The 27,728-nt window shown below is 42.0% G+C and overlaps 1 protein-coding gene across 1 annotated transcript; it reads left to right on the top strand.

Annotated features, from left to right (window-relative positions):
• Nucleotides 1-1,032: 1,032 nt before the first annotated feature.
• Nucleotides 1,033-26,550, top strand: CPA6 (carboxypeptidase A6). Its single transcript, XM_033155346.1, has 9 exons — nucleotides 1,033-1,176; nucleotides 3,252-3,366; nucleotides 3,642-3,743; nucleotides 4,995-5,099; nucleotides 8,940-9,050; nucleotides 9,638-9,728; nucleotides 16,160-16,362; nucleotides 21,712-21,796; nucleotides 25,790-26,550. Exons 3-9 carry the CDS (start codon nucleotides 3,654-3,656, stop codon nucleotides 25,975-25,977), a joined length of 873 nt encoding a protein of 290 aa, XP_033011237.1. The 5' UTR covers nucleotides 1,033-1,176; nucleotides 3,252-3,366; nucleotides 3,642-3,653; the 3' UTR covers nucleotides 25,978-26,550.
• Nucleotides 26,551-27,728: the final 1,178 nt, after the last annotated feature.

Genomic DNA, 27,728 nt, shown 5'->3' with positions numbered 1-27,728 from the left:
TGGCAATTTTTTTCAGCCTGACATCGCTAGTGGTGCTGAGGTTTGCCCAGTAAAATCTTGGAAGATTTTCACTGCCATTATTCCACGTGTCTTTTCTCATTGGGCTTCTTATTAAAAACCTACTTGGGGAAGAAGATACACTAATCTTGCCACTCAGAGAGATGTTCTTTTCCCTCTCTTGTGTTTTCATCTGGTTTTGGGCTGCGATTCCATGCTAACTTACCTGAGAGTAAGACCCACTGAACTTTGGTCTTACTTCTGAGCAGTGCACCCTAGGATTGTACAATTAGTTTCATTGTCTGAGTTTCAGTCTTTAGGACTTAAAACAAACAAACAAACAACATTTTGCACCATCTTTGCCCAATGAGCTGTCATCAAGAGCTTTTGCATGACACTTTTCCAAGGGATGTGTTGCTGTAACTCCAAATGCTTTCTAATTATTGACAGATTCCTTTCCTTTGGTTGACCTGTTAAAAGAATAAACTCTGAAAGCAACATTTACTGGCTACATCATCTGATGCAATATTAAGAGACTACGCAGTATTTTGAAGCATTGACAGGAGAATTACTGTGTAGGAAATCGGATGCGGAGAATACATTTAATCACTGCTTGAATTATGGTAGCCGTGTGGCAGATGAGAGTACTTGTTTTAGGGTTTTTTAAGGTTTTCATTTTCAGACACCAAATCAATAAAGCAGCATGCACATATCCTCTGACATGATTTTTGCAAGGATGTATATCAAACAGTTACAGACTATAAATCTGCTTCAATGTACAGAAAAACACGTGGGCTGAGAATTAAGTTAAAGAAATTGTGCCTTATACACATTATTCATTTCAGCATAGGGGTGTTTTTTCCCCTATTTCAGCATCACTGTTTAATATTAAATCTGCTTTTCTCAGTCTGTAGTAAGTACCTACACATGAGAATGATCTCTGACATGTTATTATAGTGCATAAGAAGAAGATGACCTTTTATATATTAAATTCATGGATGTTCTCAATCTAGACTGAATAAATATGAATTACAGGTTGGTTCCTGCACTACAGGTAGACCTGTGGCAGCCTGGCAGCATCTCGTACATCTCAAAGGGTGCAGTTACGGACATACGTGTATCAAGGAACAATTCGCAAATTCTTCTACCTTACCTACAAGAAGCAAACATCCGATATACGTAAGCATGGATTTCAGTTCCTCTAAGGCCACCTGATGCATTCTGCCATGGTTTAGGTCTGTTACATCTATTTTATTTAGAAATATGCCCCATTTAATATTGTGCCTTTTTAATTACAATGGCTGAGGAGTACACAGACATCCTACAAAACTGTTATTTGAATGGAAGCATGCAGGAACTCTCTTGGGCAGACAGTTTAATTAAAGAGTCTCCTTTAGAATGGAAACCAGTGTGCCTTCAGTGCTCCCAGGCCTGGTTTATTTGTTATATAAATTGTAATTATTGCCACTGGTTCCACAGTCTGCTTAATTTGCACTTGAATGTTAAGTAGAAGTATGCTGAGTAGTTGCAAGCACACACATGCTTTTAAATTATATGCTAGGGATACACTAGTCAATTTCCTGTCACCAAAAAGGCCTGTGTGGAGCACAGATTCATTATTATTGTTAATTCCTCTGCTTTCAGTAGGAATTGCACTTATCACTCCACATTGTCATGTTTTTAAACTCCCAGCAGTATTTGTCAGAGTTCTGTCTCTCTCAGTAGGAGCCGATAATTCTAGAGACCAGGATTTGTGTGTCAGGAAGATGGAGAAATTGGCTAAATAACCTTTATTTGAGGATTTTTATAGTGGAGTTGTATTGGGAGTGTGGATGGAGATGCCATAATGCTGTGGGGTTGTTTTCTTTTTTTAAATGGCAGAATGCTTTAACCAAATCATAGAATGTGACACTGTTGACATGTTTCTAGTTGAGCCTTGTCTTTGCCATGTTAAGAAAAGACTCTTAATTCTAAAGTTAATGGAAGTAGCACACGCATGTGCACTTAATTGGCACAAAGTACTCTTAATGGAGACATCGCACAATCTTTGAACTTAGACTCCTGGAAGACATTGCTTGTTCATTTGGTTTTGTGTTGCTGTTAGCTTTAACAGATGTTGCTATTACATGTTCCAACTTTTCTGTATGGCTCTGGGGGCTAAAACATATCTTTAAAAAACAACAACACAAGAAGTGAAGCTATCAAGGTACTTCTTGAGTTTCCTTTGAGCTATCAAATATTCAAGGGCGGGTATACTGAATGATTTAATTAATGAGCTAATTAAATATCCCGCCCATCCTCCCAAAGGGAACCCGGGGCAGCAAGATAGCAAATACATAACAAATTTTGTGGCCTTGATTATAAACTTTATTTATTTATTTATTTATTTATTTATTTATTCACAACACTTCTATAATGCACCCATGGAGCAGCTAACAACAGCAGCATAATATCACAATAAAACAAAAACAAAAAGCAAACTGGGGAATAAAGTTGACATACCAAAACAAAACAAAACAAAACACAAATCCACCTCTCAGCAACACCAATAAATAAATTAAATAGGCTTTTAAAAATTAAGGGTGGGATTAAGTGTTGTGGTACTACAAATGTCCTGTGTGCACAAGCATATCAGAACAAGCTTCCCTCTCCCCATACACCTTATGGGGGTTCTCCCGGCCAATTTGGGGGTGCAGGAGGCCCATGGTGAGAGAAGAGGGGGCAAAGTCCTCTGCCATTGCCCATGGGAAAACTGACAAGGTTTAGGCAAAGCTGAGTAGAGAAGCTAATGGAACAAATGGCTGTGCCCAGATCTACTTGCATTTTAAGGTTCAAAGATTAACGTATTCCAGATTGTAAAAAAGAGATAAATTTTCTTTCATTTTCACAGTATGAATGTAAAACAGGATCTAGCAATAATGTGGGAGATACAAAGTTTTTCATTTAAACTTCAGTGCTGGCTAATTACTTTACATCATGCTCTGTCATTCCCTTAAAAAAAACAACACACTTTTCTGCATTTTCCAAAGTACTGTTATATTTCAAAACAACTAGCTTGTTTGACAGCACATTACAGTATACCAGAATGCTATCACAACCAATTTAGGCAGGCTTATGAAAGTGACACAAATAGTTCCTCAACATGTTTCAATCAATGTTACTTCAGCTTACCATAACAGTGTTATTTTCCTGCATTTTTCTATGCCCTTTCTTCCTTGGTCTCCATTTATTCATTTTGCTTTCTTTTGACACAGAGTCCTCATATCTGATCTGCAAAAAGCAGTAGAAAAGCAGAGTGGTTTGGGGTCATCCAGGAATCGTAGATCATTACCAGGATACAGCTATGAAATATATCATTCACTGGAGGAAGTAGGTAACATTAAAATGGTATCCCCTGTTATTTGCAAGTGCATGTCCTGGGGAATTGGCAAACTTGTGTTATTTCTAGCACCTTTGAAATAACCTTTAAAATGAGAACTTTAAAAAATATGCAAACTAGGAAACTCTATAATATGCATTGAAAACACTTTAAGGGATTCCTAGCCTTTGCAATATTGTGCTGGTTTTTCATTTTCATATATGATAAGGAAAATGATTCAAATTAAAAAGACGCATATTACCTCTTTTTATTTTTGCTTTTTCAGATTCAAAGTTGGATGTATCATCTGAACAAAACTCATTCAGATCTTGTCCACATGTTCTGTGTTGGCAAGTCATATGAAGGAAGACCACTTTTTGTGCTAAAGGTAAAATAAAATTGATAAAATATTTGTAAGGTTATTGGCATATAATGCTGTAGGCCACCCCAATCTTTGAGTGGTGTGAAATTCCAGTGGTTCCACATGCTAACCCGGGTTTCGGTTTCTGTAAGGTCCTTGGTTAGTTGCTCATGAGTAAGCAGTCAAAACTCTGAGTTTTCCTTTAGTAGTTTTCATTGTGCAAACTATGTACTGTGCAGAGCTAATAAGTTCATGTCTGTATCAAGCGTCGGCAGAATTCGGGAATGGCCCCTTCCGGTTCTGACCCCAGCAAAAGAGTTTTGGTATACGAAAACCCCGCCTTCTGTCTTTTCGTTTCACCCCTCGACGCCTTTGGGGCGACATAAATTGCGTGCCTCCTTCATCGCCCCTTGGGCTAGGGGAGTGCATGGTCTCTCTGGCATCCTCAGAGCCTCTACATTCCATCCCCCGAGACCCATGCCCCTCCCCACTGGAAGCCTGGCTGCTCTCTCCGCTGCCAGAGGAGGTGCTGCTGGTCAGGTGGGGCCGGGGCTCTCTGTAGCATCCCGAGAGCCCTTCCACCACCTTGCGCTGCGCCGGGGACAGTTCCCTGACAGTTTCCTTGGAATGAGTGACAGCGGAGACTGTATTGTCTTTATGATATATGGTTTATTTACACATGCATATATACAACCGAAGTACAAAAAGGGTTCCTCCTAAAAGGTTCAAGGTTGAAAATGTGCGGGTGTAATTGAGTCCATGTTGAATCCATGAACTCAAATGCCTGTTGAATCAGACATACAGCCTAACCAACCCACTAAACTCGCAACAAGAAATATGAATGGCCAAGGAAATTCCATCTAGGAACATAGAATCCTAGAGTTGGAAGGGACCCTGACAGGTATTTCTTTTGAAAGCGTTCAGAAGGAGGAGAAAACAAACCATCAAATTTTATTTTGTAAGATAGTAGAGGCAGGAGCCAAAGAATTGTGAAACTATTTCCATGAGTCCAGTAGGAGATTTAAGCTTGTTTCTCCTCTTGCTGCTTCCTCCTGCGCTGCAAAGTTAAGTGCTTTTGGAACTATCAAAAGTTGTTTGTGGTGCTCAGCTGTTTAAAGAAAAAGGAAACAATTCCACACAAGGGATTGACACAAGCCCTTATAGCAGTTTGGATGCTGGCTTGTGTGTTTGTTGTTGTTGTTGTTGTTGTTGTTGTTGTTGTTTTGTTTTGTTTGTTGTTTTTCCCCCCTCCTCACTTATGTACATTTACTATTGCAGCTAGGCAAAAGATCACGCCTTTACAAGAAAGCTGTCTGGATAGACTGTGGAATCCATGCAAGAGAATGGATTGGACCAGCATTTTGCCAGTGGTTTGTGAAAGAAGTAAGGATTGATCCCCCTGTTGTATTTTGAAATTAGGCAATTGAAAATTCGTCGCATTCAGTTTGCTGCCTTACCAGAGATGCCTTCCTGTCTGGAACTCATTTGTAATGGTTAACTAGGGTGAAGGTAGCCGTGTCTGTCAGAAGCAAGCTGAGGCTAGGGTGCTCTCAAACCTTAGCCTTTGACAAAACTATTGCTAGTAGCCATAATGCAGCTTACCGGTAATCTGCTGTCAGCCCTTTCCTGCATAGATAAGGATGAAGCGCCCTGGTACATCCCAGTGAATAACTACTCCACTGACATTGTGACTAGCTGATTTCTTAGGACCTGACTCAGTTATGTTCAGGGAATCTGACAAGATCAACACAAGTCAGGAAGAAAATCTGCTGTTTGAACGGCAGCGTGGACAGTTGTCATGAGCTTTCACCATGCAGTCAACAGTGTGAACTCGTTCTTAGTCTGTGGATAGGTCTGAATTGGGCACTACATGAAATGTAGAGATTTCAGCAACGTCCGCCACTTTTATTTAAAGCATATTCTGATTTATTTAAACTTGGTGTTGGGGATAGATGAATGTCTGAGCGGGGACATCTGACACCAAGTATTGTTTTAAATGCAGTTCGCCAGTTACCCTTGAAGGGAGTAAAGACATAGCTTAGCTCACTTACTTGGGTCACGTGGAGCTATTTGCTTTTTTGCCGTGTTGGTTCAGTGCACTCCTTTGGTTCGTGCTGTGTACTGCACACACAGTCAGGGGCGTAGGAAGGGGGGTGCGGTCCGCCGCGGGTGTCATCCTTGAGGGGGAGTGACAAAATGGCACACAGTGGGGGTTGGCCTGGCCTGCAGCGCACCCGAGCCACACATCTCTCCTGGGAGTGACGCGGTGGCTTGGGGCCCCACGCTGCCCAAAACGGTAGCATGGGGATTGCGTCCGCCAGGTGGACTCTGTGGGCAGCTCGCCGCGCCACCCCCCTGGGTGGATTGCCATGGCACCCCTGCATGGCGCCCCTGTGTGGATTGCTGTGGCGCCCCGTGGGCGGCTCGCCCCATCCCCACTGCTCCTGGTGCCAGAGCAGCTACTGTAGCTACGCCCCTGCACACAGAGGTGTAGCTCTTACATGTTGATCTCTATGCACTGATATGTGGCGAATCTTCCAGTCCTTTTGAGTTGTATGTGATGGTTGGAGAGCTGAACTAGGGTTAGGAAGACCATGGTTCAAATTTCTACTCGGCTATAATGCTCACCTAATGGCCATGGCTCAGTCATTGTCTTGCAGCTTAACCTTATCTCACAGGGTTATTGACAGGATAAAATGGTGTGGGATAGGGAGCCTTGCACACCTTCTCACTTCCTTGGAGAAAGGGAGGGGGATAAAAATGTAATAAATATGAAATATGTTTAGCAATGATTAGCTTGCTAATCATGCATTTAAAGGATAGAGTGCAGTACCTGCTGTTGCCACAGTGAGGCATGCCATACATGCTTTTGCAAATAACTATGGAAGTTTCCTCTTTGCCATGACATTGTGTGTTTATCTACTTCAAAACAATACAAGGAATACAGGAGGAGAATAAATATAGCATAACTGGAAGGTGTACAGCAAGAGTGGCTAACCTTTGGCCCTTCAGCTGTTATAGGACTACAACTCCCATCACCCATCATATTCTCAGAGTGGTTTAAGTGCCGATCTCTCTTCCCAGGGAGTTCTGGGAACTGTTGTTCTGTAAGGGGAATAGGGGGTCTTCTAACAACTCTCAGCACCCTTAACATACTACAGCTCCCAGAATACTTGGGGGAAGCCATGACTGCTAAAGTGCTACCATAGAGCTTTATATGTATGGTGGGAATGTGACCTAAATCTAGGGTCTAATGCAGGGGTCAGCAAACTTTTTCAGCAGGGGGGTGGTCCACTGTCCCTCAGACCTTGTTGGGGGGGGTGGACTATTTTTTTTGTGGGGGAGAGAATGAATGAATTGCTATGCCCCACAATTAACCCAGAGGTGCGTTTCAAATAAAAGCACACATTCTACTCATGTAAAAACACCAGGCAGGCCCCACAATTAATCCAGATATGCATTTTAAATAAAAAGACACATTCTACTCATGTAAAAACATGCTGATTCCTCAACCACCCACGGGCCAGATTGAGAAGGTGATTGGGCCGGATCCGGCCCCCGGGGCCTTTGTTTACCTACCCATGATCTAATGTTACCTAGCTGCATCATTGTGCTGGAAATGTCAGTTGAACACTGTTTCTGACAGCAGACAAACTAAAGCTATATTGCATTTTATAAAAATTGTCCTCCTCGGCATTTCCTTTGGATGAACCAAGTTGCTGTGTCAGTCTCTCTGAGAGTACAATATTCCATAATTTCCAGTACCACAAATATACCAATATTTTTTAAAAAAAAACCTGGGTTTTTTAAAAATTCAGTTATATATTTGAAAGATACTCGGAGTCCAGTGTGATTTTCATGCTCTTTATTCAGCTCATAGTAGTGAGGAATGCAGTTCCCCCAAAATGTTTGCTTTATATACACTATTTACACAATGGGCCCCACGTGATTGGCTAATTCCGGGATACTCCTGTATGCCAATCAGAATGCGGATTCACTTCCACCTGGAGCTGGATTGGGTGGCTCCTGCAGACCAATCAGACTGCTGCAATCTCAATCCTATTGTTCTGGGACCAGTCAGACTGCTGCAATCTCAATCCTATTGTTCTGGGACCAGTCAGACTGCTGCAATCTCAATCCTATTGTTCTGGGACCAGTCAGACTGCTGCAATCTCAATCCTATTGTTCTAGGACCAATCAGCCTGCTGCAGTTTGGATCCTATTCAACTCAGTACATAACAATATTGTTATCAGTTTCACATGTGTTCATTATGGGACATTGCAACTGAATTTAATTCTGAATGAAAAAGATTCATGAACATAAATGAAGTTTTATAAACCAGATTGGGGGGGGGGGGAGATAGGCTTCACAGTAGAAGCTCCTGCATGAAGGAATTTTCAAAGAACCATCACCAGACTGCTGTGAAATTATTAATCAGTGGGGCATAGACACCCCAGAATCCATTAAGTTTTAATACCCTTCCATTATTTTACTTGCAAATATGAATTGTTCCGAGGCAAATATACTTCTGTATGCCATAATGAATCAGTTCAGCATCCATGGCTCATAGTAGTGCTCAGACCCTGTAGGCTGCAGTAGTAGACCTATTTATTTGAAGATTCTTAGCTGTGCTCTTCAATCTCTGTCTACTTACTGTTTTATATGTTGACCTAGGCCTAACTCAGGCTGGAGTGGGAGCTGCTTCTAGGTTATCTGGCTCCATGTTGCCCCAATAATATCTGAAGATAGGAACTAGATTAATGGCACTGGAATGGTGGGTTTTTTTTATGCCATTCCAGAATAGTGGAACTTAGGAAACAAAGAAGCAGAGCTTCTTTTTAATGGCATTATCCTAAGTAATTGCAGAATGCATGACTCAGGAACTGCTGACTACTGAGCCATGTGGCAATCTGTACCACTACAGCTTCTCAGTGAAGAATCTTTGGACTGACTGCCCTCATGCCAGCCATTGATTCCACCTGGGCAGGAAGGAGTATGAGATGGCTTCTTGTCTTAGTAGAGCTTTGCTTGAGCACCAAGGTCTATTTGAGCTCTAGAATGCCTTATGTTTCTAGTCCTGCTCTGCAGTTCTGATTATTACTTCACCCCCCCCCATCCGAAGCTGATATACATATATATATAAATATGGAAAGGGTTCAGGATGGTTCCTATGGGTTTTTGATTACAAACATTACTTTGATTATTCTTTTGCCCATTCATAGGCTCTCCAGACCTATAAAAGTGACTCAGCCATGAGAAGAATGTTAAATCAACTGTATTTCTACATCATGCCTATTTTTAATGTGGATGGATACCATTTTAGCTGGACCCAGGTAAGTCATGTTTCCAGCATTAAGGTATTAGTAGAGTTAGAATTCAGTACACATTTTTACTGATATCCTCCTTGTAGTGCAGCAATAAAACTGCTAGCACATTGCAAAGTTTAGCAGGATCTGGAATGGTTTCAAATTGAAGGGGGGACTGCATGTTGAGATTTCTGCATCGCAGGGGGATATACTAGATGACCCTTGGGGATTCCTTCCAACTCTAAAATTCTGTGATTCTACGAATGCAGTCAAGTACACGTAACTTGCAACATGCGCGCATTTAACTTGTGCACATTCAGCTTTATGCACTTGGCCAAAGTAAAAAATAAGGAAGATGACGGACATCCAGGAACAAGGATTTTGGCAATCCCACCCACCATTGAACCCAATGTGTTTTGACTATACACAGTTTTGGCTTTACTGACTATCCCTGTTACTTAACCCCAGCATAAGTTGAGAGTCACCTGTGTTTCAAAATATGTGTTTGGGGAGGGAGTTCATGAAGTATCTTTACAAGAATTTGTTGATGTGCATATGATGCTTTTTTACCAATATATATGTTGTATTTCCATGTTCTAAACAATTATGGATAGGATCGATTTTGGAGAAAAACAAGATCAAAGAATTCAAGATTCCGTTGCCATGGCGTAGATGCCAATCGTAACTGGAAGGTGAAATGGTGCGGTAAGTCTAGAATTAGCCTTTATTTGAATTAGCAAGCCATGTAGCCATTTTATTATCTAGGATATTAAATTGCACTGCAAATTTTTATTGAATATGGTCCAGGGTTGTGAAGCAAACCAAACCATGGTTAACAGTTTTACTATGAACACAGAGATTAATCACACTTCACTCCTAACCTGGTGCAAGCAGAAAGAAGAAACAACAATCCCTGACTTAGAATTATATCCATGCTTAAATGTAAGTCCCACTGGGGCAGCTCACTCAGCCCCCCCCCCCCCGTATTCCATCGGCAGTGTGCATATATAGCGGGTGTGGGAGGGGGCACTGATGCAGGATAGAATGTCCCTATTTTTATTTGAGGAATGTTGGGGGGTATGCCATCGGACTTGGCAGTTTAGTGCTGTAGCCCTCAATATGGAACTAGATGTAGGCATAATAACCCACTAGAGAACTACAAATTTTTGTGGGTTTCAAATAATTCATGTGACCAGTGCTTTTTTCCAAAAAATAAATTATTGGGGTACTCTCAATTTCCTACTCATATTGAAATACTGACCCTCAATGAGGCCAAACTTAGATTCACAAAATGTTTAGGGGTATGCATATGCCTGGCCCCGCCCCCGAAAAAAGCACTGTACAGTCATACCTCAGGTTGCGAACGCTGCGGGTTACTTTTTTTGGGTTGCACTCCACGCAGAACCCGGGAGTAGTGGAATGGGTTACTTCTGGGTTTCGGTGCTCGCGCATGCGCAAAAGCACTAAATTGGGCTTCGCGCATGCACAGAAGTGCCAAATTGCATCACACGCATGCGCAGATGCAGCACTGCAGGATATGAACACTGCGGGTTGCGGACGTGCCTCCGTCACGGATTACCTCCGTAACCCGAGCGTCCATTGTATGTGACTAATCAGCAGCCCATGTACGCAATTAATAAAACTTATAATAAAATTGATTACCTTACCATTTGTATAGCGCTTTCAGGTGTTACAGAGTGGTTAACGATTATTATTTAGCTGTAATACATACAACAACCCTGTAAAGTCAAGTCACTATCGCTATTACCTTCCATATTGCAGATGGGAGGGCTGAAGCCAAGAGCGAGAGTAGATTGCCAATGGCTACCTACTGTGTTCAAAACAAGAGATGAGATTCAAAGCAAGAACTTCCTAATTCACAGATCCACGTCTTAGGCCCATTCTAATTAATTTATACTTAATTAGTTCATATTATAGCCTAAAGAAACTGAGAGACTGCCTCATGGTTGCCTAGTGAATCTATGCCAGTGCCTTTGGTCTCCTTAATTCCTTTAATCCCCTGCTGCACAACAAAACAGAAGAGAATGAAATGAGTAAATTCTTTAATTCTGAAACTCAGTTGCCTTTTTTTTTTTGAAGACATGAAGAACAGATTTGCATCTGGTTGGCTCTCTTATCTATATATTGCTTGTTATTACATCAAATGTGTTCAACCCAGGTGGGAATTCATCCCTCATTTCAGTTAGTTTTTACCTTTCACATCAATATACACGTCCATGCTTGCTCTGCTCAGATGGCACTCCCATGTGCATCCTCCCGCCCCCCAACGTGCTGTCCTATAGATAGCTGATTCTTAGAACAGTCCTTTTTTGATGTAAGTGATTTTTCAGAAGTAAAATGGAGACACAGAACTGCTGCATATTTGCCCAAGGATACGTTGCAAGCCAACAACTATGACAGAATTAGAGCTCGAAAGTCTTTTGCACTGAATCCCATGAACATTTGTCATCTTACATTGCCTCTCTCAAAGAGACAAAAAAAACAACAACCGAACAGGGAAGTCATAGTTTGTATTATCTTGACCTGTTTTTATTCAGAAAAACAACCTTCACTCTGTGTTCTCATGGAGATGTCTTAGTTCCATCTCCAGTTTCCAGGCCTTGAAATTCTTAACAGGTGCCTGAGGGCAGGTAGGTTTTGAGCATGAATCCTGTTTTTGCATTTCATCTGCACATGTTTGGCATTCAATGAGCGGGACTGTTTCTTTTCCTTTAAGGCAACATTTCTGTGTCAGCTCCGTTTCTCTTCCTTTCTGGCATAAGCACCTTGACACAGTGCTTACCTCTTGTGTCTCACTCCTTACTCTAATGCCAGAATGCAAGTAGGAATATCTCCAGATTTGGCTCTGCAGCCTATGGTACACATGGGATGGAGTTATTTGTTTCATTTGTGTCTAATTTTTCTAGTGACATACATATAGGCAACATTATTATACACCCAGACTGTTTATATTTGAGAAGCTCAGTTGTAGGTCATATGGTTTGAAAGCAAAACGACCCAGGTTTTAAATATACATATTTTCTTTATTTTTATGGAAAACAATAACAACATAGAAGCTGATAAATTCTCCTCTGGCACAAATCTAGATTTGGGGTCCAGGATCTCTGGTATCTTGAGGCTAGGGGAGCTGGAGTTATAGTTTAGTGGTGGAGCTCTTCCATTGGCACTACTGAGCCCTCAGACTCTGTGTCTGAGTCTCTGGGTTCATGACAGAAGGAGATAATGCCATTTCCCTCAGTCTATGTAGTCAGGATGTTACAGGTTATCCACTGCTCCATCTCTTTGCATCAATATGAAAGCCACTATCAAGTTTTTCAACCCATACGCTCTGTTTTCGTTCCTTCATCCATCTCAAGAAAGCACAACATATCGAGTTCACTTTAATGATTGTCCCCTGCAGTGGGAGATGAACAATTCGACCATCTTCTGATACAACCTTGTAGAGCAATTCTGTCATTTCCTGGATTTTTATTGTCTTGTGACAGTAACTCTGGCATTCAACAATAGCTGACATTCCTTTTGATCCTTCCCCGCCTAAACTCGAAAACCTTATCTGAATGAAAAACATTAGATAATACAGTAATAATATAGAGAGTTAACTGCATAGCTGTGCATGGCAGCTAGCATTTCTCTTTTAATATTTGTGTTTCTCATAATTATGGGGATGATACAGGAGTACACAGAGATTCTATTGGTTTGATAGGAAATTGGAACAGCTGCTATCAGCTTAGCCTACCAAAGTAAGTATACAATTTTGCCTAAGTCAGCTGCAAATCATAGCTAGTAAAAGAAGATTGAGGGGTTTTTTTTTAGAACACCCAATAATCACCCCATATATAAATGGTGTAAAATAATGATTGAATCCATCTAACAATAATAATTTATTGTTTTATTTCTGTCTGAAAGAATCTTCTCCTGACTTTGTAACCTTAAGGAAGTAACCATCTGAGGTAGGCCATGCAATGACAGCTACTGGTATATTACATTGTGCCATGTTCTTGGGCAGTAGCAAATTGGTTTTGCGGCCCCATCAGAGAATCCCATCACATATAAGACTTGGAGTCTCTGCTGCAACAAAGGAGCCATAAGTCAGTGTGACCTAGTCTTTGATTAGATCTTGTAACTACCATTTACAGCAAGGGTCAGCAAACTTTTTCAGCAGGGGGCCGGTCGACTGTCCCTCAGACTTGGGGGGGGGGCCTAGACTATATTTTTTGGGGGGGATGAATGAATTCCTATGCCCCACAAATAACCCAGAGATGCATTTAAAATAAAAGCACACATTCTACTCAAGTAAAAACACCAGGCAGGCCCCACAAATAACCCAGAGATGCATTTTAAATAAAAGGACGCACTCTACGCATGTAAAAACATGCTGATTCCTGGACCGTCCGCGGGCCGGATTTAGAAGGCAATTGGGCCAGAACCGGCCCTCAGGCCTTAGTTGCCTACCCATGATTTAAAGGTTGTGGTAGGATGGTCATGAATAGACGCATCCATACCTAACTTTCTCTAGCCTGATATAAACTCAAATTCACCTCTGCTAGTTAACAGCAGCAGCAGCAGCAAAAACAGGAGGTAAAGATAAGTCTTTTAACAGCTGCAAAATCAGCACTATGAATAAAGAACACCAATCCATTATATTGGCAAAGATCCAAAGCTGCCTCAAGAAAAGTTTTGGAAGAGCAGACTAGACATCTAAACAGCTCAATCTGAACTAATGCGCGTGTTTTCAAGCCAGACAAGTCAATATGGGAATGCTTTCCTGAAGCTAGAAGGTTTGAAAACAACTGGATTATAGCATTTGATAAGAAATTAGGATATGCTTATCTTGAGTTAGATTATTTGGTGGCAGAGAGTATACCACATGCCCTCGCTACCACAAAGTGCCCATCTGATCTCAGACAAAGATAATCTTTGCATTTTTTCACTGATGGCCATGAAGAGTAGTTCTCGTGTCTTAGTTCCTCAGACTATGCAAGTGCTATTTAGCTACTTCTGAGTTATCATGCTAATTATATAGCCTATTATACTTCATATTTGTAAGCATCATCATGCAATGCTGGTTCTCATCCCCTTACTATTAAAAGGATTCTCATCCCCTTACTATTAAAAGGAGTGTTTAATAAGCCCCTTGTGGCAGCAAAAACGCAGCAGTCAAGGTCTCATTGTTATGCAGAATTCCTGGAAAAAAATATGTTTTTGTGTGTTAAACCCAAGCCAGTTACACAAAGAGCATAAAGGACATCATGCTAACCATTACCAGATCAGAAACTGGTAAACCTCCCTGTGACTAAGCCATGGTTAGTGTTTTGGGAATGTTGCATCTGCAGTCCTGTAGTCGTAACATACGTGCTGGTTCAAACAAAAACTCCGTCAACTTCTGTTCTTTTCATTGGCATGACTGTTCTGAAGTATTGAAGCTGCTACAAGACAGGTTTAAATAACGCCTTCAGTTTAAGCAGCTACAGTGGAAGGGCTTCAAGTTCTGATTTGTGCCAAATCCTTTGTCCAAACTGATTAAAAAAAAACCCAATGTGCAACTCAGTGTTGGAGGACAGAGCTGCTGTGTCATGCAGCACCCCCCTGTACCTCTCTAAGAGAGCCTGTTGACCTCAGGTGCACTGTCTCTTTGCCAGGGTTGAAAGAGATTCAACAGTTAGCCTGTGTGTGTGTGTGTGTGTGTGTGTGTGGACTTCACCTTTGCCTAGCCCAAGATAATTTGCTGCCTGAATGGTACCTCCACCATTCAATGCACAGAAACCCACTAGAATGGCATTTCAATCTTATTTTCCACATGGGCAATAGGATAATGTCCTCCAGTGCACCCAAGGACAGTAGGATAGTTATGGGGGTGCAGGACAAGCCATGTGGCTTGCACCACTATAATAATAATAATAATAATAATAATAATAATAATAATAATAATAATAATTTATTATTTATACCCCGCCCATCTGGCCGGGTCTCCCCAGCCACTCTGGGCGGCCTCCAACAAATACCAAAATACAATACAGAGTCACAAATTAAAAACTTCCCTAAACAGGGCTGCCTTTACGTGTTTTCTGAATGTCAGGTAGTTGTTTATTCCCTTGACTTCTGACGGGAGGGCGTTCCACAGGGCGGGCGCCACTACCGAGAAGGCCCTCTGCCTGGTTCCCTGTAGTTTTGCTTCTCGCAGTGAGGGAACCGCCAGAAGGCCCTCGGCGCTGGATCTCAGTGTCCGGGCTGAATGATGGGGGTGGAGACGCTCCTTCAGGTATACAGGACCGAGGCCGTTTAGGGCTTTAAAGGTCAACACCAACACTTTGAATTGTGCTCGGAAACGTACTGGGAGCCAATGCAGATCTCTCAGGACCGGTGTTATGTGGTCCCGGCGGCCACTCCCAGTCACCAGTCTAGCTGCCGCATTCTGGATTAATTGCAGTTTCCGGGTCACCTTCAAAGGTAGCCCCACGTAGAGCGCATTGCAGTAGTCCAAGCGGGAGATAACCAGAGCATGCACCACTCTGGTGAGACAGTCTGCGGGCAGGTAGGGTCTCAGCCTGCGTACCAGATGGAGCTGGTAGACAGCTGCCCTGGACACAGAATTAACCTGCGCTTCCATGGACAGCTGTGAGTCCAAAATGACTCCCAGGCTGCGCACCTGGTCCTTCAGGGGCAGAGTTACCCCATTCAGGACCAGGGAATCCTCCACACCTGCCCTCCTCCTGTCCCCCAAAAACAGTACTTCTGTCTTGTCAGGATTCAACCTCAATCTGTTAGCCGCCATCCATCCTCCAACAGCCTCCAGGCACTCACACAGGACCTTCACCGCCTTCACTGGTTCTGATTTAAAAGAAAGAGGTCCTCCAGCAGCTCTTTCTTCTGCCCACCAGCATTTACTGACGGATGCTGTTACCTTACTCTCCCTAATGTCAGTCCTGCCTTAGCCTCAGGCAGCAAAGTGTTTTTGGCCAACTGGTCCTTTATATTCCTTTGGGGGGGGGTCAAGAGAGCCCCTAGTAATAGAGCCCCATCAGCACCGGCACAATACCTGTGGATGTTTTCCTGGCTTGCGTCCGATTTAAATGTTGTGGGTTTAATTTGGTCTTCTTTTTCTTTTCAACACGCAGATGAAGGGGCTTCCACCCACCCCTGCGACGACACATACTGTGGTCCTTTCCCTGAATCTGAGCCAGAAGTGAAGGCTGTAGCTCACTTTCTTCGCAAACACCGGAAGCAAATGAAAGCTTACTTGTCCTTTCATGCGTATGCCCAGATGTTGTTGTATCCCTACTCTTACAAGTATGCCACTATTCCAAATTTCAGCTGTGTGGTAAGTATGGGATTTGAAGAATTTCGAATCCTTGCAGATCACTTTGAATTTGAAGAAAGTACCGTACTTTTCCATGTATAAGACAATTTTTTTTAATTTAAAAGTTATGTAAAAAAAATTGGGGGTCATCTTATACACAGATAGTGCATGGGGGGACATGGGATTGGTTGCTGTCACGAGCCGGAGATTGTCAAAGGCTATTGGGTGTGTTATTGGTGGCTGTGGCAAGGGGTGGCTTTCGCTGCAGAAGATCGGAGGGGACAGATGATAGGTGACTTGCAGTGTGTGCGAGGGGCAGCGTATGTCAGGCAGGTGAGCGATTTTCCAGATTCCCCCCCTAAAAAAGCTCAGCAATTCTGGGCAATCTCCCCCCCCATTTTCTTAATTCGGAGCCCCCCAAAATAGGGGGCATCTTATACACAGGGGCGTGTTATACACAGACAAATATGGTATATGCTTCTGAGCTCCCTCGGTGAAGAAGGACGCGGCTTGAATCTCCTAGCAGTACTGACCTCCATATTGCTGTCTAGACTGAAGGGGTGGCCTCTGCTTGGTGTGTGGCTATCAGTTCAAAGTAGTTATACTTCATATTTATGCATGGGCATATCATCCAATATAATTGTTATGTGTTCAGTAATGAATACAATAAGGTCCAAGAGAGATAATGCAAAACATTAGGAATCCTGCAGAAAGATTTTGTGGTGCTGGGTCTGACAGGAGTTAGACAAGTGCCCAAAATACTGTGACAAAGGCAGCCAGGGATTTAAAAAGCCAATCAAAAATGCCCATGTGTACTTAACTTGAGGTCAGACTCTGTTTCCTTGCCTCCTTAAACTTCAGTCAGTGCTTTCACTACCCATATAGCTATGCTAATATCTGTTCTATGGGAAGAGAATGTATTATGGGAATTGCTAGGCAACAGATTACGTGCTCTCAGTCAGTGCTACTTACAGTTGAGAAGGGAACCTCTGAAGCAATGCAACTGATTGCTTGGTCTAAGAATGTTTTGAAGGATACCAAAAAAAACATGTGAGCCAAATAGGTGCATCGGAGATCACTTGCAATATCACAGAGGTGGCCAGAGCATCATTCTTGGACCAAAGTCAGGGCATGGTGCAAGAGATCCCCTGCTCTTCTCCACACTTGGCAGAAAGGTAAAGGTCTCGCCTGAACTGTTTGGTCTCCAGTGGATCACCTGTATTCTGTGCACATTCCCTGTCCAGTAGCAAATTGCAGCACGGCACGAGGCACAGCAGGAGAGCAACACCCTCATGTCAAGAGATATGTCAAAAGGTCATGTCACTCTGTTTTCACATTGGTGGTGAGGAAGAAGGATACATGATGAAAGGTCACAAGCCATCAAGTGCACTTGCACACATATCAAATACCCAAGGACAATGCAGTTGCACAGAAAATAAAAGAAAGATACATTTACCCATGCCGTCAACAACCATGTAAGATGTGATCTCAGTTTATTGTGAACAGCGCTGAGCTGCAAAACAGAATCACAAAGGATTTCCTTTCCATTTCCATCCCCTGAGGCAAACTTCACAAGCACCAGATCCTCAGATTTATTTTGCATGTTGAGATTGGCCAACAGATGAAAGCTTTTCTATGGGCTTCAGTATTCAGAAATGAGGGGACTCTTTAATAATTCCTGAGCTGAAGGCAAACAGGCTTCTGTCCAGCTTACTAGACGGAACTATGCAGCCAGCCACTCTTTGAATTAGTGCACTAAATTATTTAGGGCATTGAAACTGGAGAAAAGGATACACAACTCCCCACATTTAAGTCTTGTCTTTGACTGCATTTTATAGCACAGACTTGTGCATGTGTAGTCGATTTCAGTCTTTTGGGGAGATGGTTATTTAATTTATAAAACTATTTCTGTCAGTATCCATGGTCAGGGGATCTGAAGTGAAGTTGTATGACAGTGCAATAAAGGGGGTGGGATTGGAGCTTAAACCAACCCCCAGTCTACTACTGAAATGGTCATCAGTATCAGGGGATAGGGTTTGTTGAGGATTCAAAGCAATGATGTTCCCAGGAGCAAACTTGCAATAAAAAAATCATTTTATTTCGTTTAAATATAGAATTAAAAGGTATTCACACAAAGTAAGAAGTCCTACTCACAGCTGACCCATTGAAGTTAATGGACGTGGCTAACTTAGGTTCACTGATTTCAATGGGTTTCCTCTGAGTAGGATTTAGTTGAATACAGCCCTTTATTTTTATTTATTATATTAATATCCCACCATGGAACTTGGTGCATCACTCCCAGGCAGTCATTCATCCAGGCACTGACTCAACAGAGACCTGAGCTGAAGCACAAAGTACTTCAGACCTTGCATTTGGACAGTCACTCCACAAACACAAACACATATATACACACATTCTCATCCACAGAACACATCCAAAGGAGAAACCAGGGGTGCTTGAGGAATTTGATTTCTATAGATTCTGATGCAAATTGACACCTCCTGGATGAATGTGTGAATTGGTATGCAATTATCTTTCTGATTTTGCACTTCTCCAAATTTGCAACAGCAGCTGAAAAATAACAATCAAATATAGATAAATATGTATTTAAATACGCATTTTGAGATAAAATAGGTTACTTCAATACATGTTTAAATATAAATTTTCATGCATTTTAGTAACTATATATACGATTAATGTGGAAACAGGACAAAATGAACCTTATGAATGAACATCTGCAGTACTGACATGGATCAGAAACAGACTGTTCTGTCCATCCCTGGTTTCCATATATGGATCAGAAATGCATAAAATTAGTGACCTCTCATATGGCAACCTAGTTAACAGATGTGGAACTGCAGGCACATCCCTATTTAGAAGCCTGGAATCGAATCTGTCTTCCCATGAGAGCACAACAGAGTTCACTCAGCCTCCTGCTTCTTCTTCCGTGGTTCTCTGTATGAGGATAGCACTTGGACAAGAGAACTTGGGAGGAGAAGAAAGAATGGGAATGCAGCTATTTCTGTCTCCACAGTCCATATTCTTCCATTACCATCAGTCCTGTAGCCATTTATAATATTTATAAATCAATAACTGTAATGAGCTTTACAGAATACAAGGGGACTGATCCCCACCTTGAGCTTAGAGTCTGACACAGAGGAAACAACCAGGGAAGGATGCAGGGTTCACAGGGAAAGAACATCCAGTTGTTTCAGCTGCACATGATTAGGCTGCAAGCTTGAATTCAGTGGGGCTTCCTCTATGTAAGCACGGTTACTTATTACAGGGTAGGTTGCGGGAACTGTGATAAATTATGTGATAAATTATGGGTTGAGCCAAAGGCTTTGAATGAAGATGGTGGTATCAGACAGGTGTTTTGGGAGGGAATTCTAAGCCTCTGGGGCAGCAAGGGAGAAAGGGTGGAGTCTTTTGAGGGAGGAGGAGAACTAGTTCAGACAGCAGAAGGTTGTGAAGCTAGAGAAGCATAGATCATGGGCAGGATGAGGCCATGGAGGACTTTGAAAGCAAAGTCAATAAGCTTGCGCTAGATCTGGGAGTGGACAGGAAGCCAGTGTAAGGTTTTCAATGAGTGGCATCTCACGACCAGAGTGACAAATGAGGTGAATAATTTTGGGAGCCAAACCCTGCTTGGGTGTGAGGGAACCAAGGTAAGGCAGCAGAAGACCAGAATAGAAATCATACTGCATAGAAAAATATATTAGAACCATTTAGTAATAGATGTGTGACAGAATGGTTGTTATCCTTGTGGGAAAGTAGCTACACATTTCTTCAACTATTTTACCTAGTACTGTATAAATTCCACCTACTTCTTCATGCCATGGAGGACATCTGCTGTGACTCTTCATAACTGTTACCGCCAGCTCTCTAGAGGTATCCAAAAATGTCAACACATCCAGGCACTCTGTATATACTCTCTCATTTCATTCTTAAATGTAAAATATATAGCAATACAGAAGCAGAGTCTCAGCAATTCCCTTATCTGTAACATCATAATTAAGTTTTTTGAAAGTTGGTTCCAGTCACAGCCTGGCTGTTACATCTGCAAAATATAATTCAGGGATATTTCTGCATAGTGAATGGTTCTTGTCAAGATAAATCCCTTTCTTTTTCATATACTGGACAGAAACAACTCTGCTACTGAAATCACTTAAATATACTGATATTCTGAGTGTTTAAATGAGCCCAGCCTTGTCACTCAGGAACTGCATCTAGTTGGATTTGAAATGGATGGAGATTCTCAGTAGACATCTGAAAAGTAGCCTTAATGGCATGAAGATCCTGGGAATCTGGTGCAGGTACCAGTGTGCCACCCACCTGTCAAAGTTAACCTGCAGGCATGGGAGAAGATAAAGATCTGGCATGCCGGACCAAAAAGGTTCCCCACTCTTGCACAAAATTAACTATTCTCATATGGTGAATTGGAGGCCCATTGGAAGCAGAGCATGAAGTTCCAGGGAGGGGTAGGATCTGTCTTTTTCTGCAGCCAACCCATGAATAGATTGTAAGCATCCAGGCAGAGGATCCTTGCTGATTCCTTTAATTGCCCAGTCATTCCAAGGACGCAGGTGGCACTGTGGTCTAAACCACTGAGCCTCTTGGCCTTGCCAATCAGAAGGTCGGTGGTTTGAATTCCCGTGATGGGGTGAGTTCCCGTCGCTCTGTCTCAGCTCCTGCCAGCCTAGCAGTTTGAAAGTACGCCAGTGCAAGTAGATAAAAAGTTACAGCTGCGGCAGAAAGGTAAACGGTGTTTCCATGCACTCTGCTTTCCATCACGGTGTTCCGTTGCACCAGAAGCAGTTTAGTCATGCTGGCCACATGACCCGGAAAGCTGTCTGTGGCTTGAAAGCGAGATGAGCACCGCAACTCTATAGTCGCCTTTGACTGGACTTAACTGTCCAGGGGTCCTCTACCTTTTACCTTACCATTCCAATATGATCTAAGAAGAAAGGGGAAGATAGAAAACAAACCTTTTCTTCTTTGTCCATCCTTGTTAACTGCTTTAAGGGTAGGGTCAGAGGCATCCTTTCTTGTCCCTCCTTTAATGCCATTGCTCGAATTAGTATCTAAGTCCACAAATCCTTACATGCAGTGACAGGCAACAGGCATATGGCAGCATACAAAGACCTCCACATGCTAAAATATGAACCAGATTAATTATGCTGGGTTTTGGAAGCTTTGAAATGGGAATGAAGTAAAATCAAGTTTGAGGAACATTGTCCTAAATTGTTGGATGTTGCTTGAAATTTTGAGATAACTACAATTGTTTCTCTCATTCTCTCTCTGTTTTGTTTTGTTTTGTTTTGTTTTGTTTTGTTTTGTTTGTTTGTTTGTTTGTTTTCCCTTTCCCAGGAATCTGCTGCTTTTAACGCTGTAAATGCCTTGCAGTCAGTTTATGGGATAAGATACCGATATGGCCCTGCCTCCAGCACTTTGTGTGAGTTTCTCCAGTATGCTGTTCATTGGTTTTCTGTTTGTACTGTGTTAGTGTTGTTGGCTGTGTTGTAAAGATGCAAGCAAACCATTTCAAAGAAAACTTTGTTCAGTCTGCTATGAGAAGCAAGAGACGGCTGCATGAAATTTACATTATGTTGTTACACAACAGCCTAATCTCTTTGAGTGGTGCAAGATTTCTGGGGTTCCAGACACTTACCTAGACTAGTTTCTGTTTCCTTTTGGGGAATAAGGCACAGCAGAGACTGTGGTGTCTTTATCATATATGGTTTTATTTACATGCCATGTATATATATAACCTGCACCTAGATGGAGGGATTGCAGGACATTCACATCCTATGAGGGTCTGGCTTCCCTCTTAAGGGCAGCTTTGGATTCAAAGGACAACAAAAAGTCATCCTCTGTGTTTCTTGGTCCCAACCTGTCACCTCCAGCTCACATAGAGTTCTGCCCCTCCTTCACCTTCTTGCTGCCAACTGGCTTCAAGGCCCCCCCCCCCAATCTAAGTCATTCAAAGCTGAAACCCTAAACTTGGGTGTTGTCTGCTACCATTGACCTTTGCCTCTGCTACTCACTCAGAGCTGGAGGGGGCACCTCTCTGCTGTCTGGCAGTATTTACATTGCCAATGTAATGGCCCAGTATTTTGCTCTCTTTGATTCTTGCTAATGACCCTTCTTCTCCCAAGGACTTCCTGAGCATGGAAAACTGGTTTGAACTGTCTTTTTGACACTACAGGATTCAGTAGTCTGGCAGCTTCCTCCAAGCATCAACTTATTCCTTACATTTACTAAATCTAAGAATTTAGGGAGATCTTGCCCCCACAAACTCATAACAATATTTAGATGCCAGCCTGACACATGTCTTGTGCACAAGCAAAAACACTTCCATGCATGTCCAGTGGAGGGAGCAATATGCCATTTATGTGTCAGATTCTTGTACCCCATGGGATGGCCACAGGACCTTGGATGGACTTTTCAGTAAGAATGGAGATTGTCCCTGGAACGGAAAGCTGGAAAGCTCTCATGGGTGAGCAGAACTCTGCATGCAATGCATTGGGTCCCATCCAATGACTGAAGTGGGATTTAAGAAGCCTAACTATGTAGCCCAGATCTTCTTGATGTACTAATAATTGTAGCAGTGGAGTCTAAGGCTGACAAAAAACAACAACAACAACAACCCACCAATCTGCCTCTTGGAGACAATATAGGAGGATCTTTAGAGGACACTGAGAAACAACTGACATAATAAATGATGTTTGTGATTATTCAAATGGAGCTTTCAATCGAGCTCAAGTTATGGGCAACTACGGTAGTCAGAAGTTAACGGCTGATGGTGCAAGTTGAATTCCCATTGATCAGAAGGGACATCCAGTCCATTCAGTGGTGTCTGAATGAGGACCACAGTGTGGATGGGCATCCAGACACATATCTGAATGTGGGTCGGTTACAGGAACAAAATGCTTCCTTGCACGGATCTCTTTTGCTGATCAGGGTATATGTATTTTGAGCTTGTCTCTTATCACATATTTGTAGAGAATATAGATGTACTGAGAATTCACTCAGACTCTGGGTTATGTTCTTTTTGAATTCTGGGTTTAGATCACAATCATTTTGAAGACCATAAAAAAACAAAGTAAAATATGTTCAACAGGGAAATATTTTACAGAATAATAAAAATTCATCTTCTTCCCAGTGGAGTTTGGGATGTTTAAAGTCTGAATTTTCAATAACTGTCAGAGCCTGAATGGAAGTCTCCAGACAACTATGATAGACAAAAGAAATCCAGCAGCTTTATATAGCAAAGGAATACATGCTTCACTCATTTAGCTTGTTCTGATCTGAAACTTTGGAAGAACGAATGCAGAGAGAAATAAATGCTTTTCTTCAATCTACTGAAAATTTGGTGGTGTAAAATGAAAAGTGGTATGAACATAGCCCAAGGACTAGGGCATCTGGCCCTTCAGGTGCCACTGGGCTACAGTTCCCTGGCTGTTGGCTTGGGGTTGGTGAGAATTAAAGGAGTAACAATATCCATAAGGCCACAGGTTGCCACCTGTGTTCTAGACAAAGTATTAACAGGACACTTCATTCCCTATGGCAACCAACACCACAATCCTATAAACATCTACCCATAAGTAACCCCACTGAGTTCAGGGGGCCTATTGCCAAGTAAGTGGGTAGATTAGATTAGATTAGATTTCTGTTTATTCGGCATTTGCGCCCGTCATACAGTAAGTGGGTATAGGATTGCAGTCTTTTCTATTTTTTAATAACAACTGGACGTTTGGTTAAGCATCCCCCACCTTGCCCCAACCTCTAACAACATACATCCCCATGCTGTTTTCAGCCACACAGCAACTGCCATGTCATGTCAGGTTTTTAAGTTGTTTTTTTAAATATATTTTTAAAAGATATTGTTACAGTTAATGAAGACTATAGTGGGAGTGCTCAGCTTGTAGTTAGCCGCAGATTGCGCCATTTAACCCTTGTTTAATTCAGTACTTCAGTGTGGGAAAGCACAACAAATAAGAATTGCACTTCACTCATTCAGCACCAGTGGAAATGTGGGAGGTAGCTTGTTCTTTTTTCTTCTAGCCCCCAGCAAGCTGAGTGCAGCTCGCGGCAGGGATTAACGTTATTCTTGAGAAATGTTATGATTAAGGCTTGAGTTCTGTACGTATTTACCTGGGGGTAGGAAGTGGGGGATTTGATACAGTTGACACTAAAATATGATCTTACATAATTCACACTTTTCATAACACTATGTAAACCATATCCATTCTTCAAAATTTGTTGTTATTGTTGTTCTAATAATACTTATTTACACCCCTCCTTTTTCTCAAAACTGAGACTCAATGTGGAACACAAAAATTAGAACAAATACAGATAAAACACACATTGTTGAAAACATATAAAAGGCTATTGAAATTTGCAGTTATCCGAATTTTCAGTGCAGTTCTCCAGCCAAGTAATGTGCATATAAGTCTGCATATAAATGCATATATTGGTAAAAATAGCATGCTGGAATGCATATGGGGAAACTGCATTGCAAATATGTGTATAGTAAAAGAAATTCACAGAAACATGCTGATCAATTTCCATGAAATGGAGATGTGGAGAACTGAAGCTAAGGCTGGAAAGATGAGAAACTGAAAGTGACATGTTTATCCATTCCTAGCTGGCACTAAGTTTCATCGAACTCAGTAGGATTTAAATCTGACTAGACATACATAGGATTGCATTGTTAGTAAATTGTAGGCAAGTTTTTCTTCCTAGCCCTTCTTTCCTTTCCTTGAGCCTGATCTTAGAAAATAAACTTCCATGTATTGTCTTACACACAAGGCAAGTTGAAACCTTTGTGAAAGGAGAAAGTAGAGAATGTTATCCATGCTATTTTGTTTTCCGTTGTGTAATACGTAGATCTTCTTTAGAGTTAAAATTAATTACTTCAACCCTGGTCCTCTAAGTCATTGCAGCAGTGGAGAAGTGGTCAGGCTGATGAGGTTACTAAGTCTAAAACTTTCCAGAACTGTCAAATGGGCCATTTGAGCATCATGCAGTGCTACGAAGCAGCATAGAAATGGATGAAGATGGGACGACTGTTTCAGGTCACTGCAAGCTGATAGAACCAGATCTGCCAGCACAAAATTGCCTTGGTAGTCAGCAGTTTGAACTCAATTACAAACCAGATATAGTGCAGCAAGGTGAAGGACTCTCTCTTGCCCCACCTGCAATATAGGTATTTTCACTGTACTACATACATCTACAGAATCAGGGGAAAGAGCTAATGAAACTGTTTTTAGATCAAATTTTAGTCCAACTTGCAAAGCTTCTTTCTCTTCAGCATCTCTGGATTTGAGGACATTTAGGAGTTGCTTAGAAAAACAACTTAAAATATAAACTTGTGGAACTAGCATGTTCTTTCATACACATCACTTAAAATTGTTTTTTTCCCCCTTCCTCTTCTTTTTCCCAGATGTGAGTTCTGGCAGTTCTATGGATTGGGCATACAAAAATGGCATCCCATATGCGTTTGCATTTGAGCTGCGTGATACAGGGCATTTTGGATTTCTACTGCCGGAGACCCTAATTAAACCAACGTGCACAGAGACCATGCTGGCTGTTAAAAATATAACCATGCATCTGCTGAAAAAATGTCACTAGGGTTTGCAGCAAAGGGCCAAAACTGTATTTCTTTTTAACTGTCATTGAAAATGTTTATTACTTAGACAATGTCATGTCAATGGAGCCTAGAATCTGTCCTGCTGGTGGAGCTAATCAAAGTGGGGGGGGGGGGAGATGACATTCACACTACATGTAGGTTGAAGAGTATGATACATATTCAGGGCTATGTGTATAATGGACTCATACCACTCAAGTGTAGACATCGGTTTTGAGCTGGAAAGAATATGGTTTGGCAAGGTTGAAGAAATTCTAAGAGCTGGGGATGAGAGTACAGCAGAGACGGGGAATCTGTAGCCTTTAAATGTGGGACTCTAACTCCTATCAGCCACAGCTAGCATGACCAGAGGTCAGGGATGATGGGAGTTGGAGTCCAGTGTGATTTTCTTTGGACAGTGTATGAAAAATAAATGTAAGCCCTGTCAAGGAGGGGGTCGCTTCCCCGAGTCCTCCCTCCAAGCTACTAATCAATCACACACATGCACCGAACGGGTTACCAGGTTTTATTGACATCTTCTCTTCCACCAACTACAGAGCATCAAATAGCAAGTCTAAAACCTGGAGTGCCCCCCCCGCCCCGCCCCGCCAGGTTAACTCAAAGATTTATAGGGGCTGGGGAATGCTGGAAACCAGCCAGTCCCATCACATGCTCCCACTCTGGGGACTAATTGTTACCACCTGCCTGAGGGGCCCCACCCAGCGGTACTTGCTCACAGGATCACTACTTCATGACAAGCCCTGGCCCTCTGTTATTAGCTTAAACAATTAATACATCATCTCTGAGTTGGCAAGAATGGACTGTACAAGGAGTGGGCAACCTTTGTTTGTCAAAGATTGCATTCCCTCAGTGGTAGTTCGTTGGGGGTCACATACCAGAAGTGCGTGGCAGAGTAACATGGATGGGACAACTAATTTTCTCTTTCTGCCACTCCTTTTCCTCCCACCTTTTTTCTCACTCTCTTTCTCTTTCAGTCACCCCCCCCCCCATTTTTCTGCTTCTTGAATTTTGGCTGAGGGCCACAGGTTGCCCACACTTAGCCTGGAGAATAAAATATGTGAGCTTTATTGCTTGGGGGTTGTGGAACAGTGATACAATCCAGCTGTAGTCATACATTATTGGAATTAATGCAGATGGACAACATCCACATTTGGATATGCAGTAAGATGTTCTTTCCAGTCTAGAAAATGATGCATCTTCCACATGAGAAACTCCTTCATTGGACTGAGGTGAAAATGTGCAACTGTTCTGGCCTTTGCTCCCCTGATACTTCTTTTAACATCAGTTGTAAATGGAAATTTTATATATTTTGTTTTTAATAACACCGGAACTTGTTAAATAAAGCACATTTTTAATTAAAATGGCCTAATATTACTGCTGCTGTGATTCTGAAAGAGAAGTGATGGTCACCCATGACGTTCTGTAACATATATTCCTAATTCTTTTGGCTTGCAAAATTAAATTGCAAACTGCAAGAATACACCACCTTCATCCTCATTAATTTAGCTACTGATAGCCTTTTTCTCCGTTAATTTTTATGGTCGTCTTTTAGCCATTCAAGTTGGCAACCATCACTACTTGGACTTATCCCTATTATTTTGCCAAGTGAGGAATCTTGATCAAACAATTGACATATAATTTTATGTTAAAATATCCTCTCCAAGGTGCATTTGGAAGAAATAACTTCCTAGTAGATAGATGGTTCTTCATCAGTTATCATTTGGAGCAGTTTCCC

This window comes from Lacerta agilis, chromosome 7 (assembly GCF_009819535.1).
Source record: "Lacerta agilis isolate rLacAgi1 chromosome 7, rLacAgi1.pri, whole genome shotgun sequence".
NCBI classification, from domain to species: domain Eukaryota; kingdom Metazoa; phylum Chordata; class Lepidosauria; order Squamata; family Lacertidae; genus Lacerta; species Lacerta agilis.
The sequence above is the reverse complement of the archived record's forward strand: the minus strand, read 5'-3'. Positions and strand labels throughout refer to the sequence as shown.

What these genes read in the sequence shown, in the direction of transcription:
- CPA6 (XM_033155346.1), top strand. Translation starts at nt 3,654, where the DNA reads ATGTATCATCTGAACAAAACTCATTCAGATCTTGTCCACATGTTCTGT. An exon ending in CTGGAAGGTGAAATGGTGCG is followed by an intron (nt 9,729 to 16,159) that starts GTAAGTCTAGAA and finishes TTCAACACGCAG; the next exon opens with ATGAAGGGGCTTCCACCCAC. An exon ending in CCCTGCCTCCAGCACTTTGT is followed by an intron (nt 21,797 to 25,789) that starts GTGAGTTTCTCC and finishes TCTTTTTCCCAG; the next exon opens with ATGTGAGTTCTGGCAGTTCT.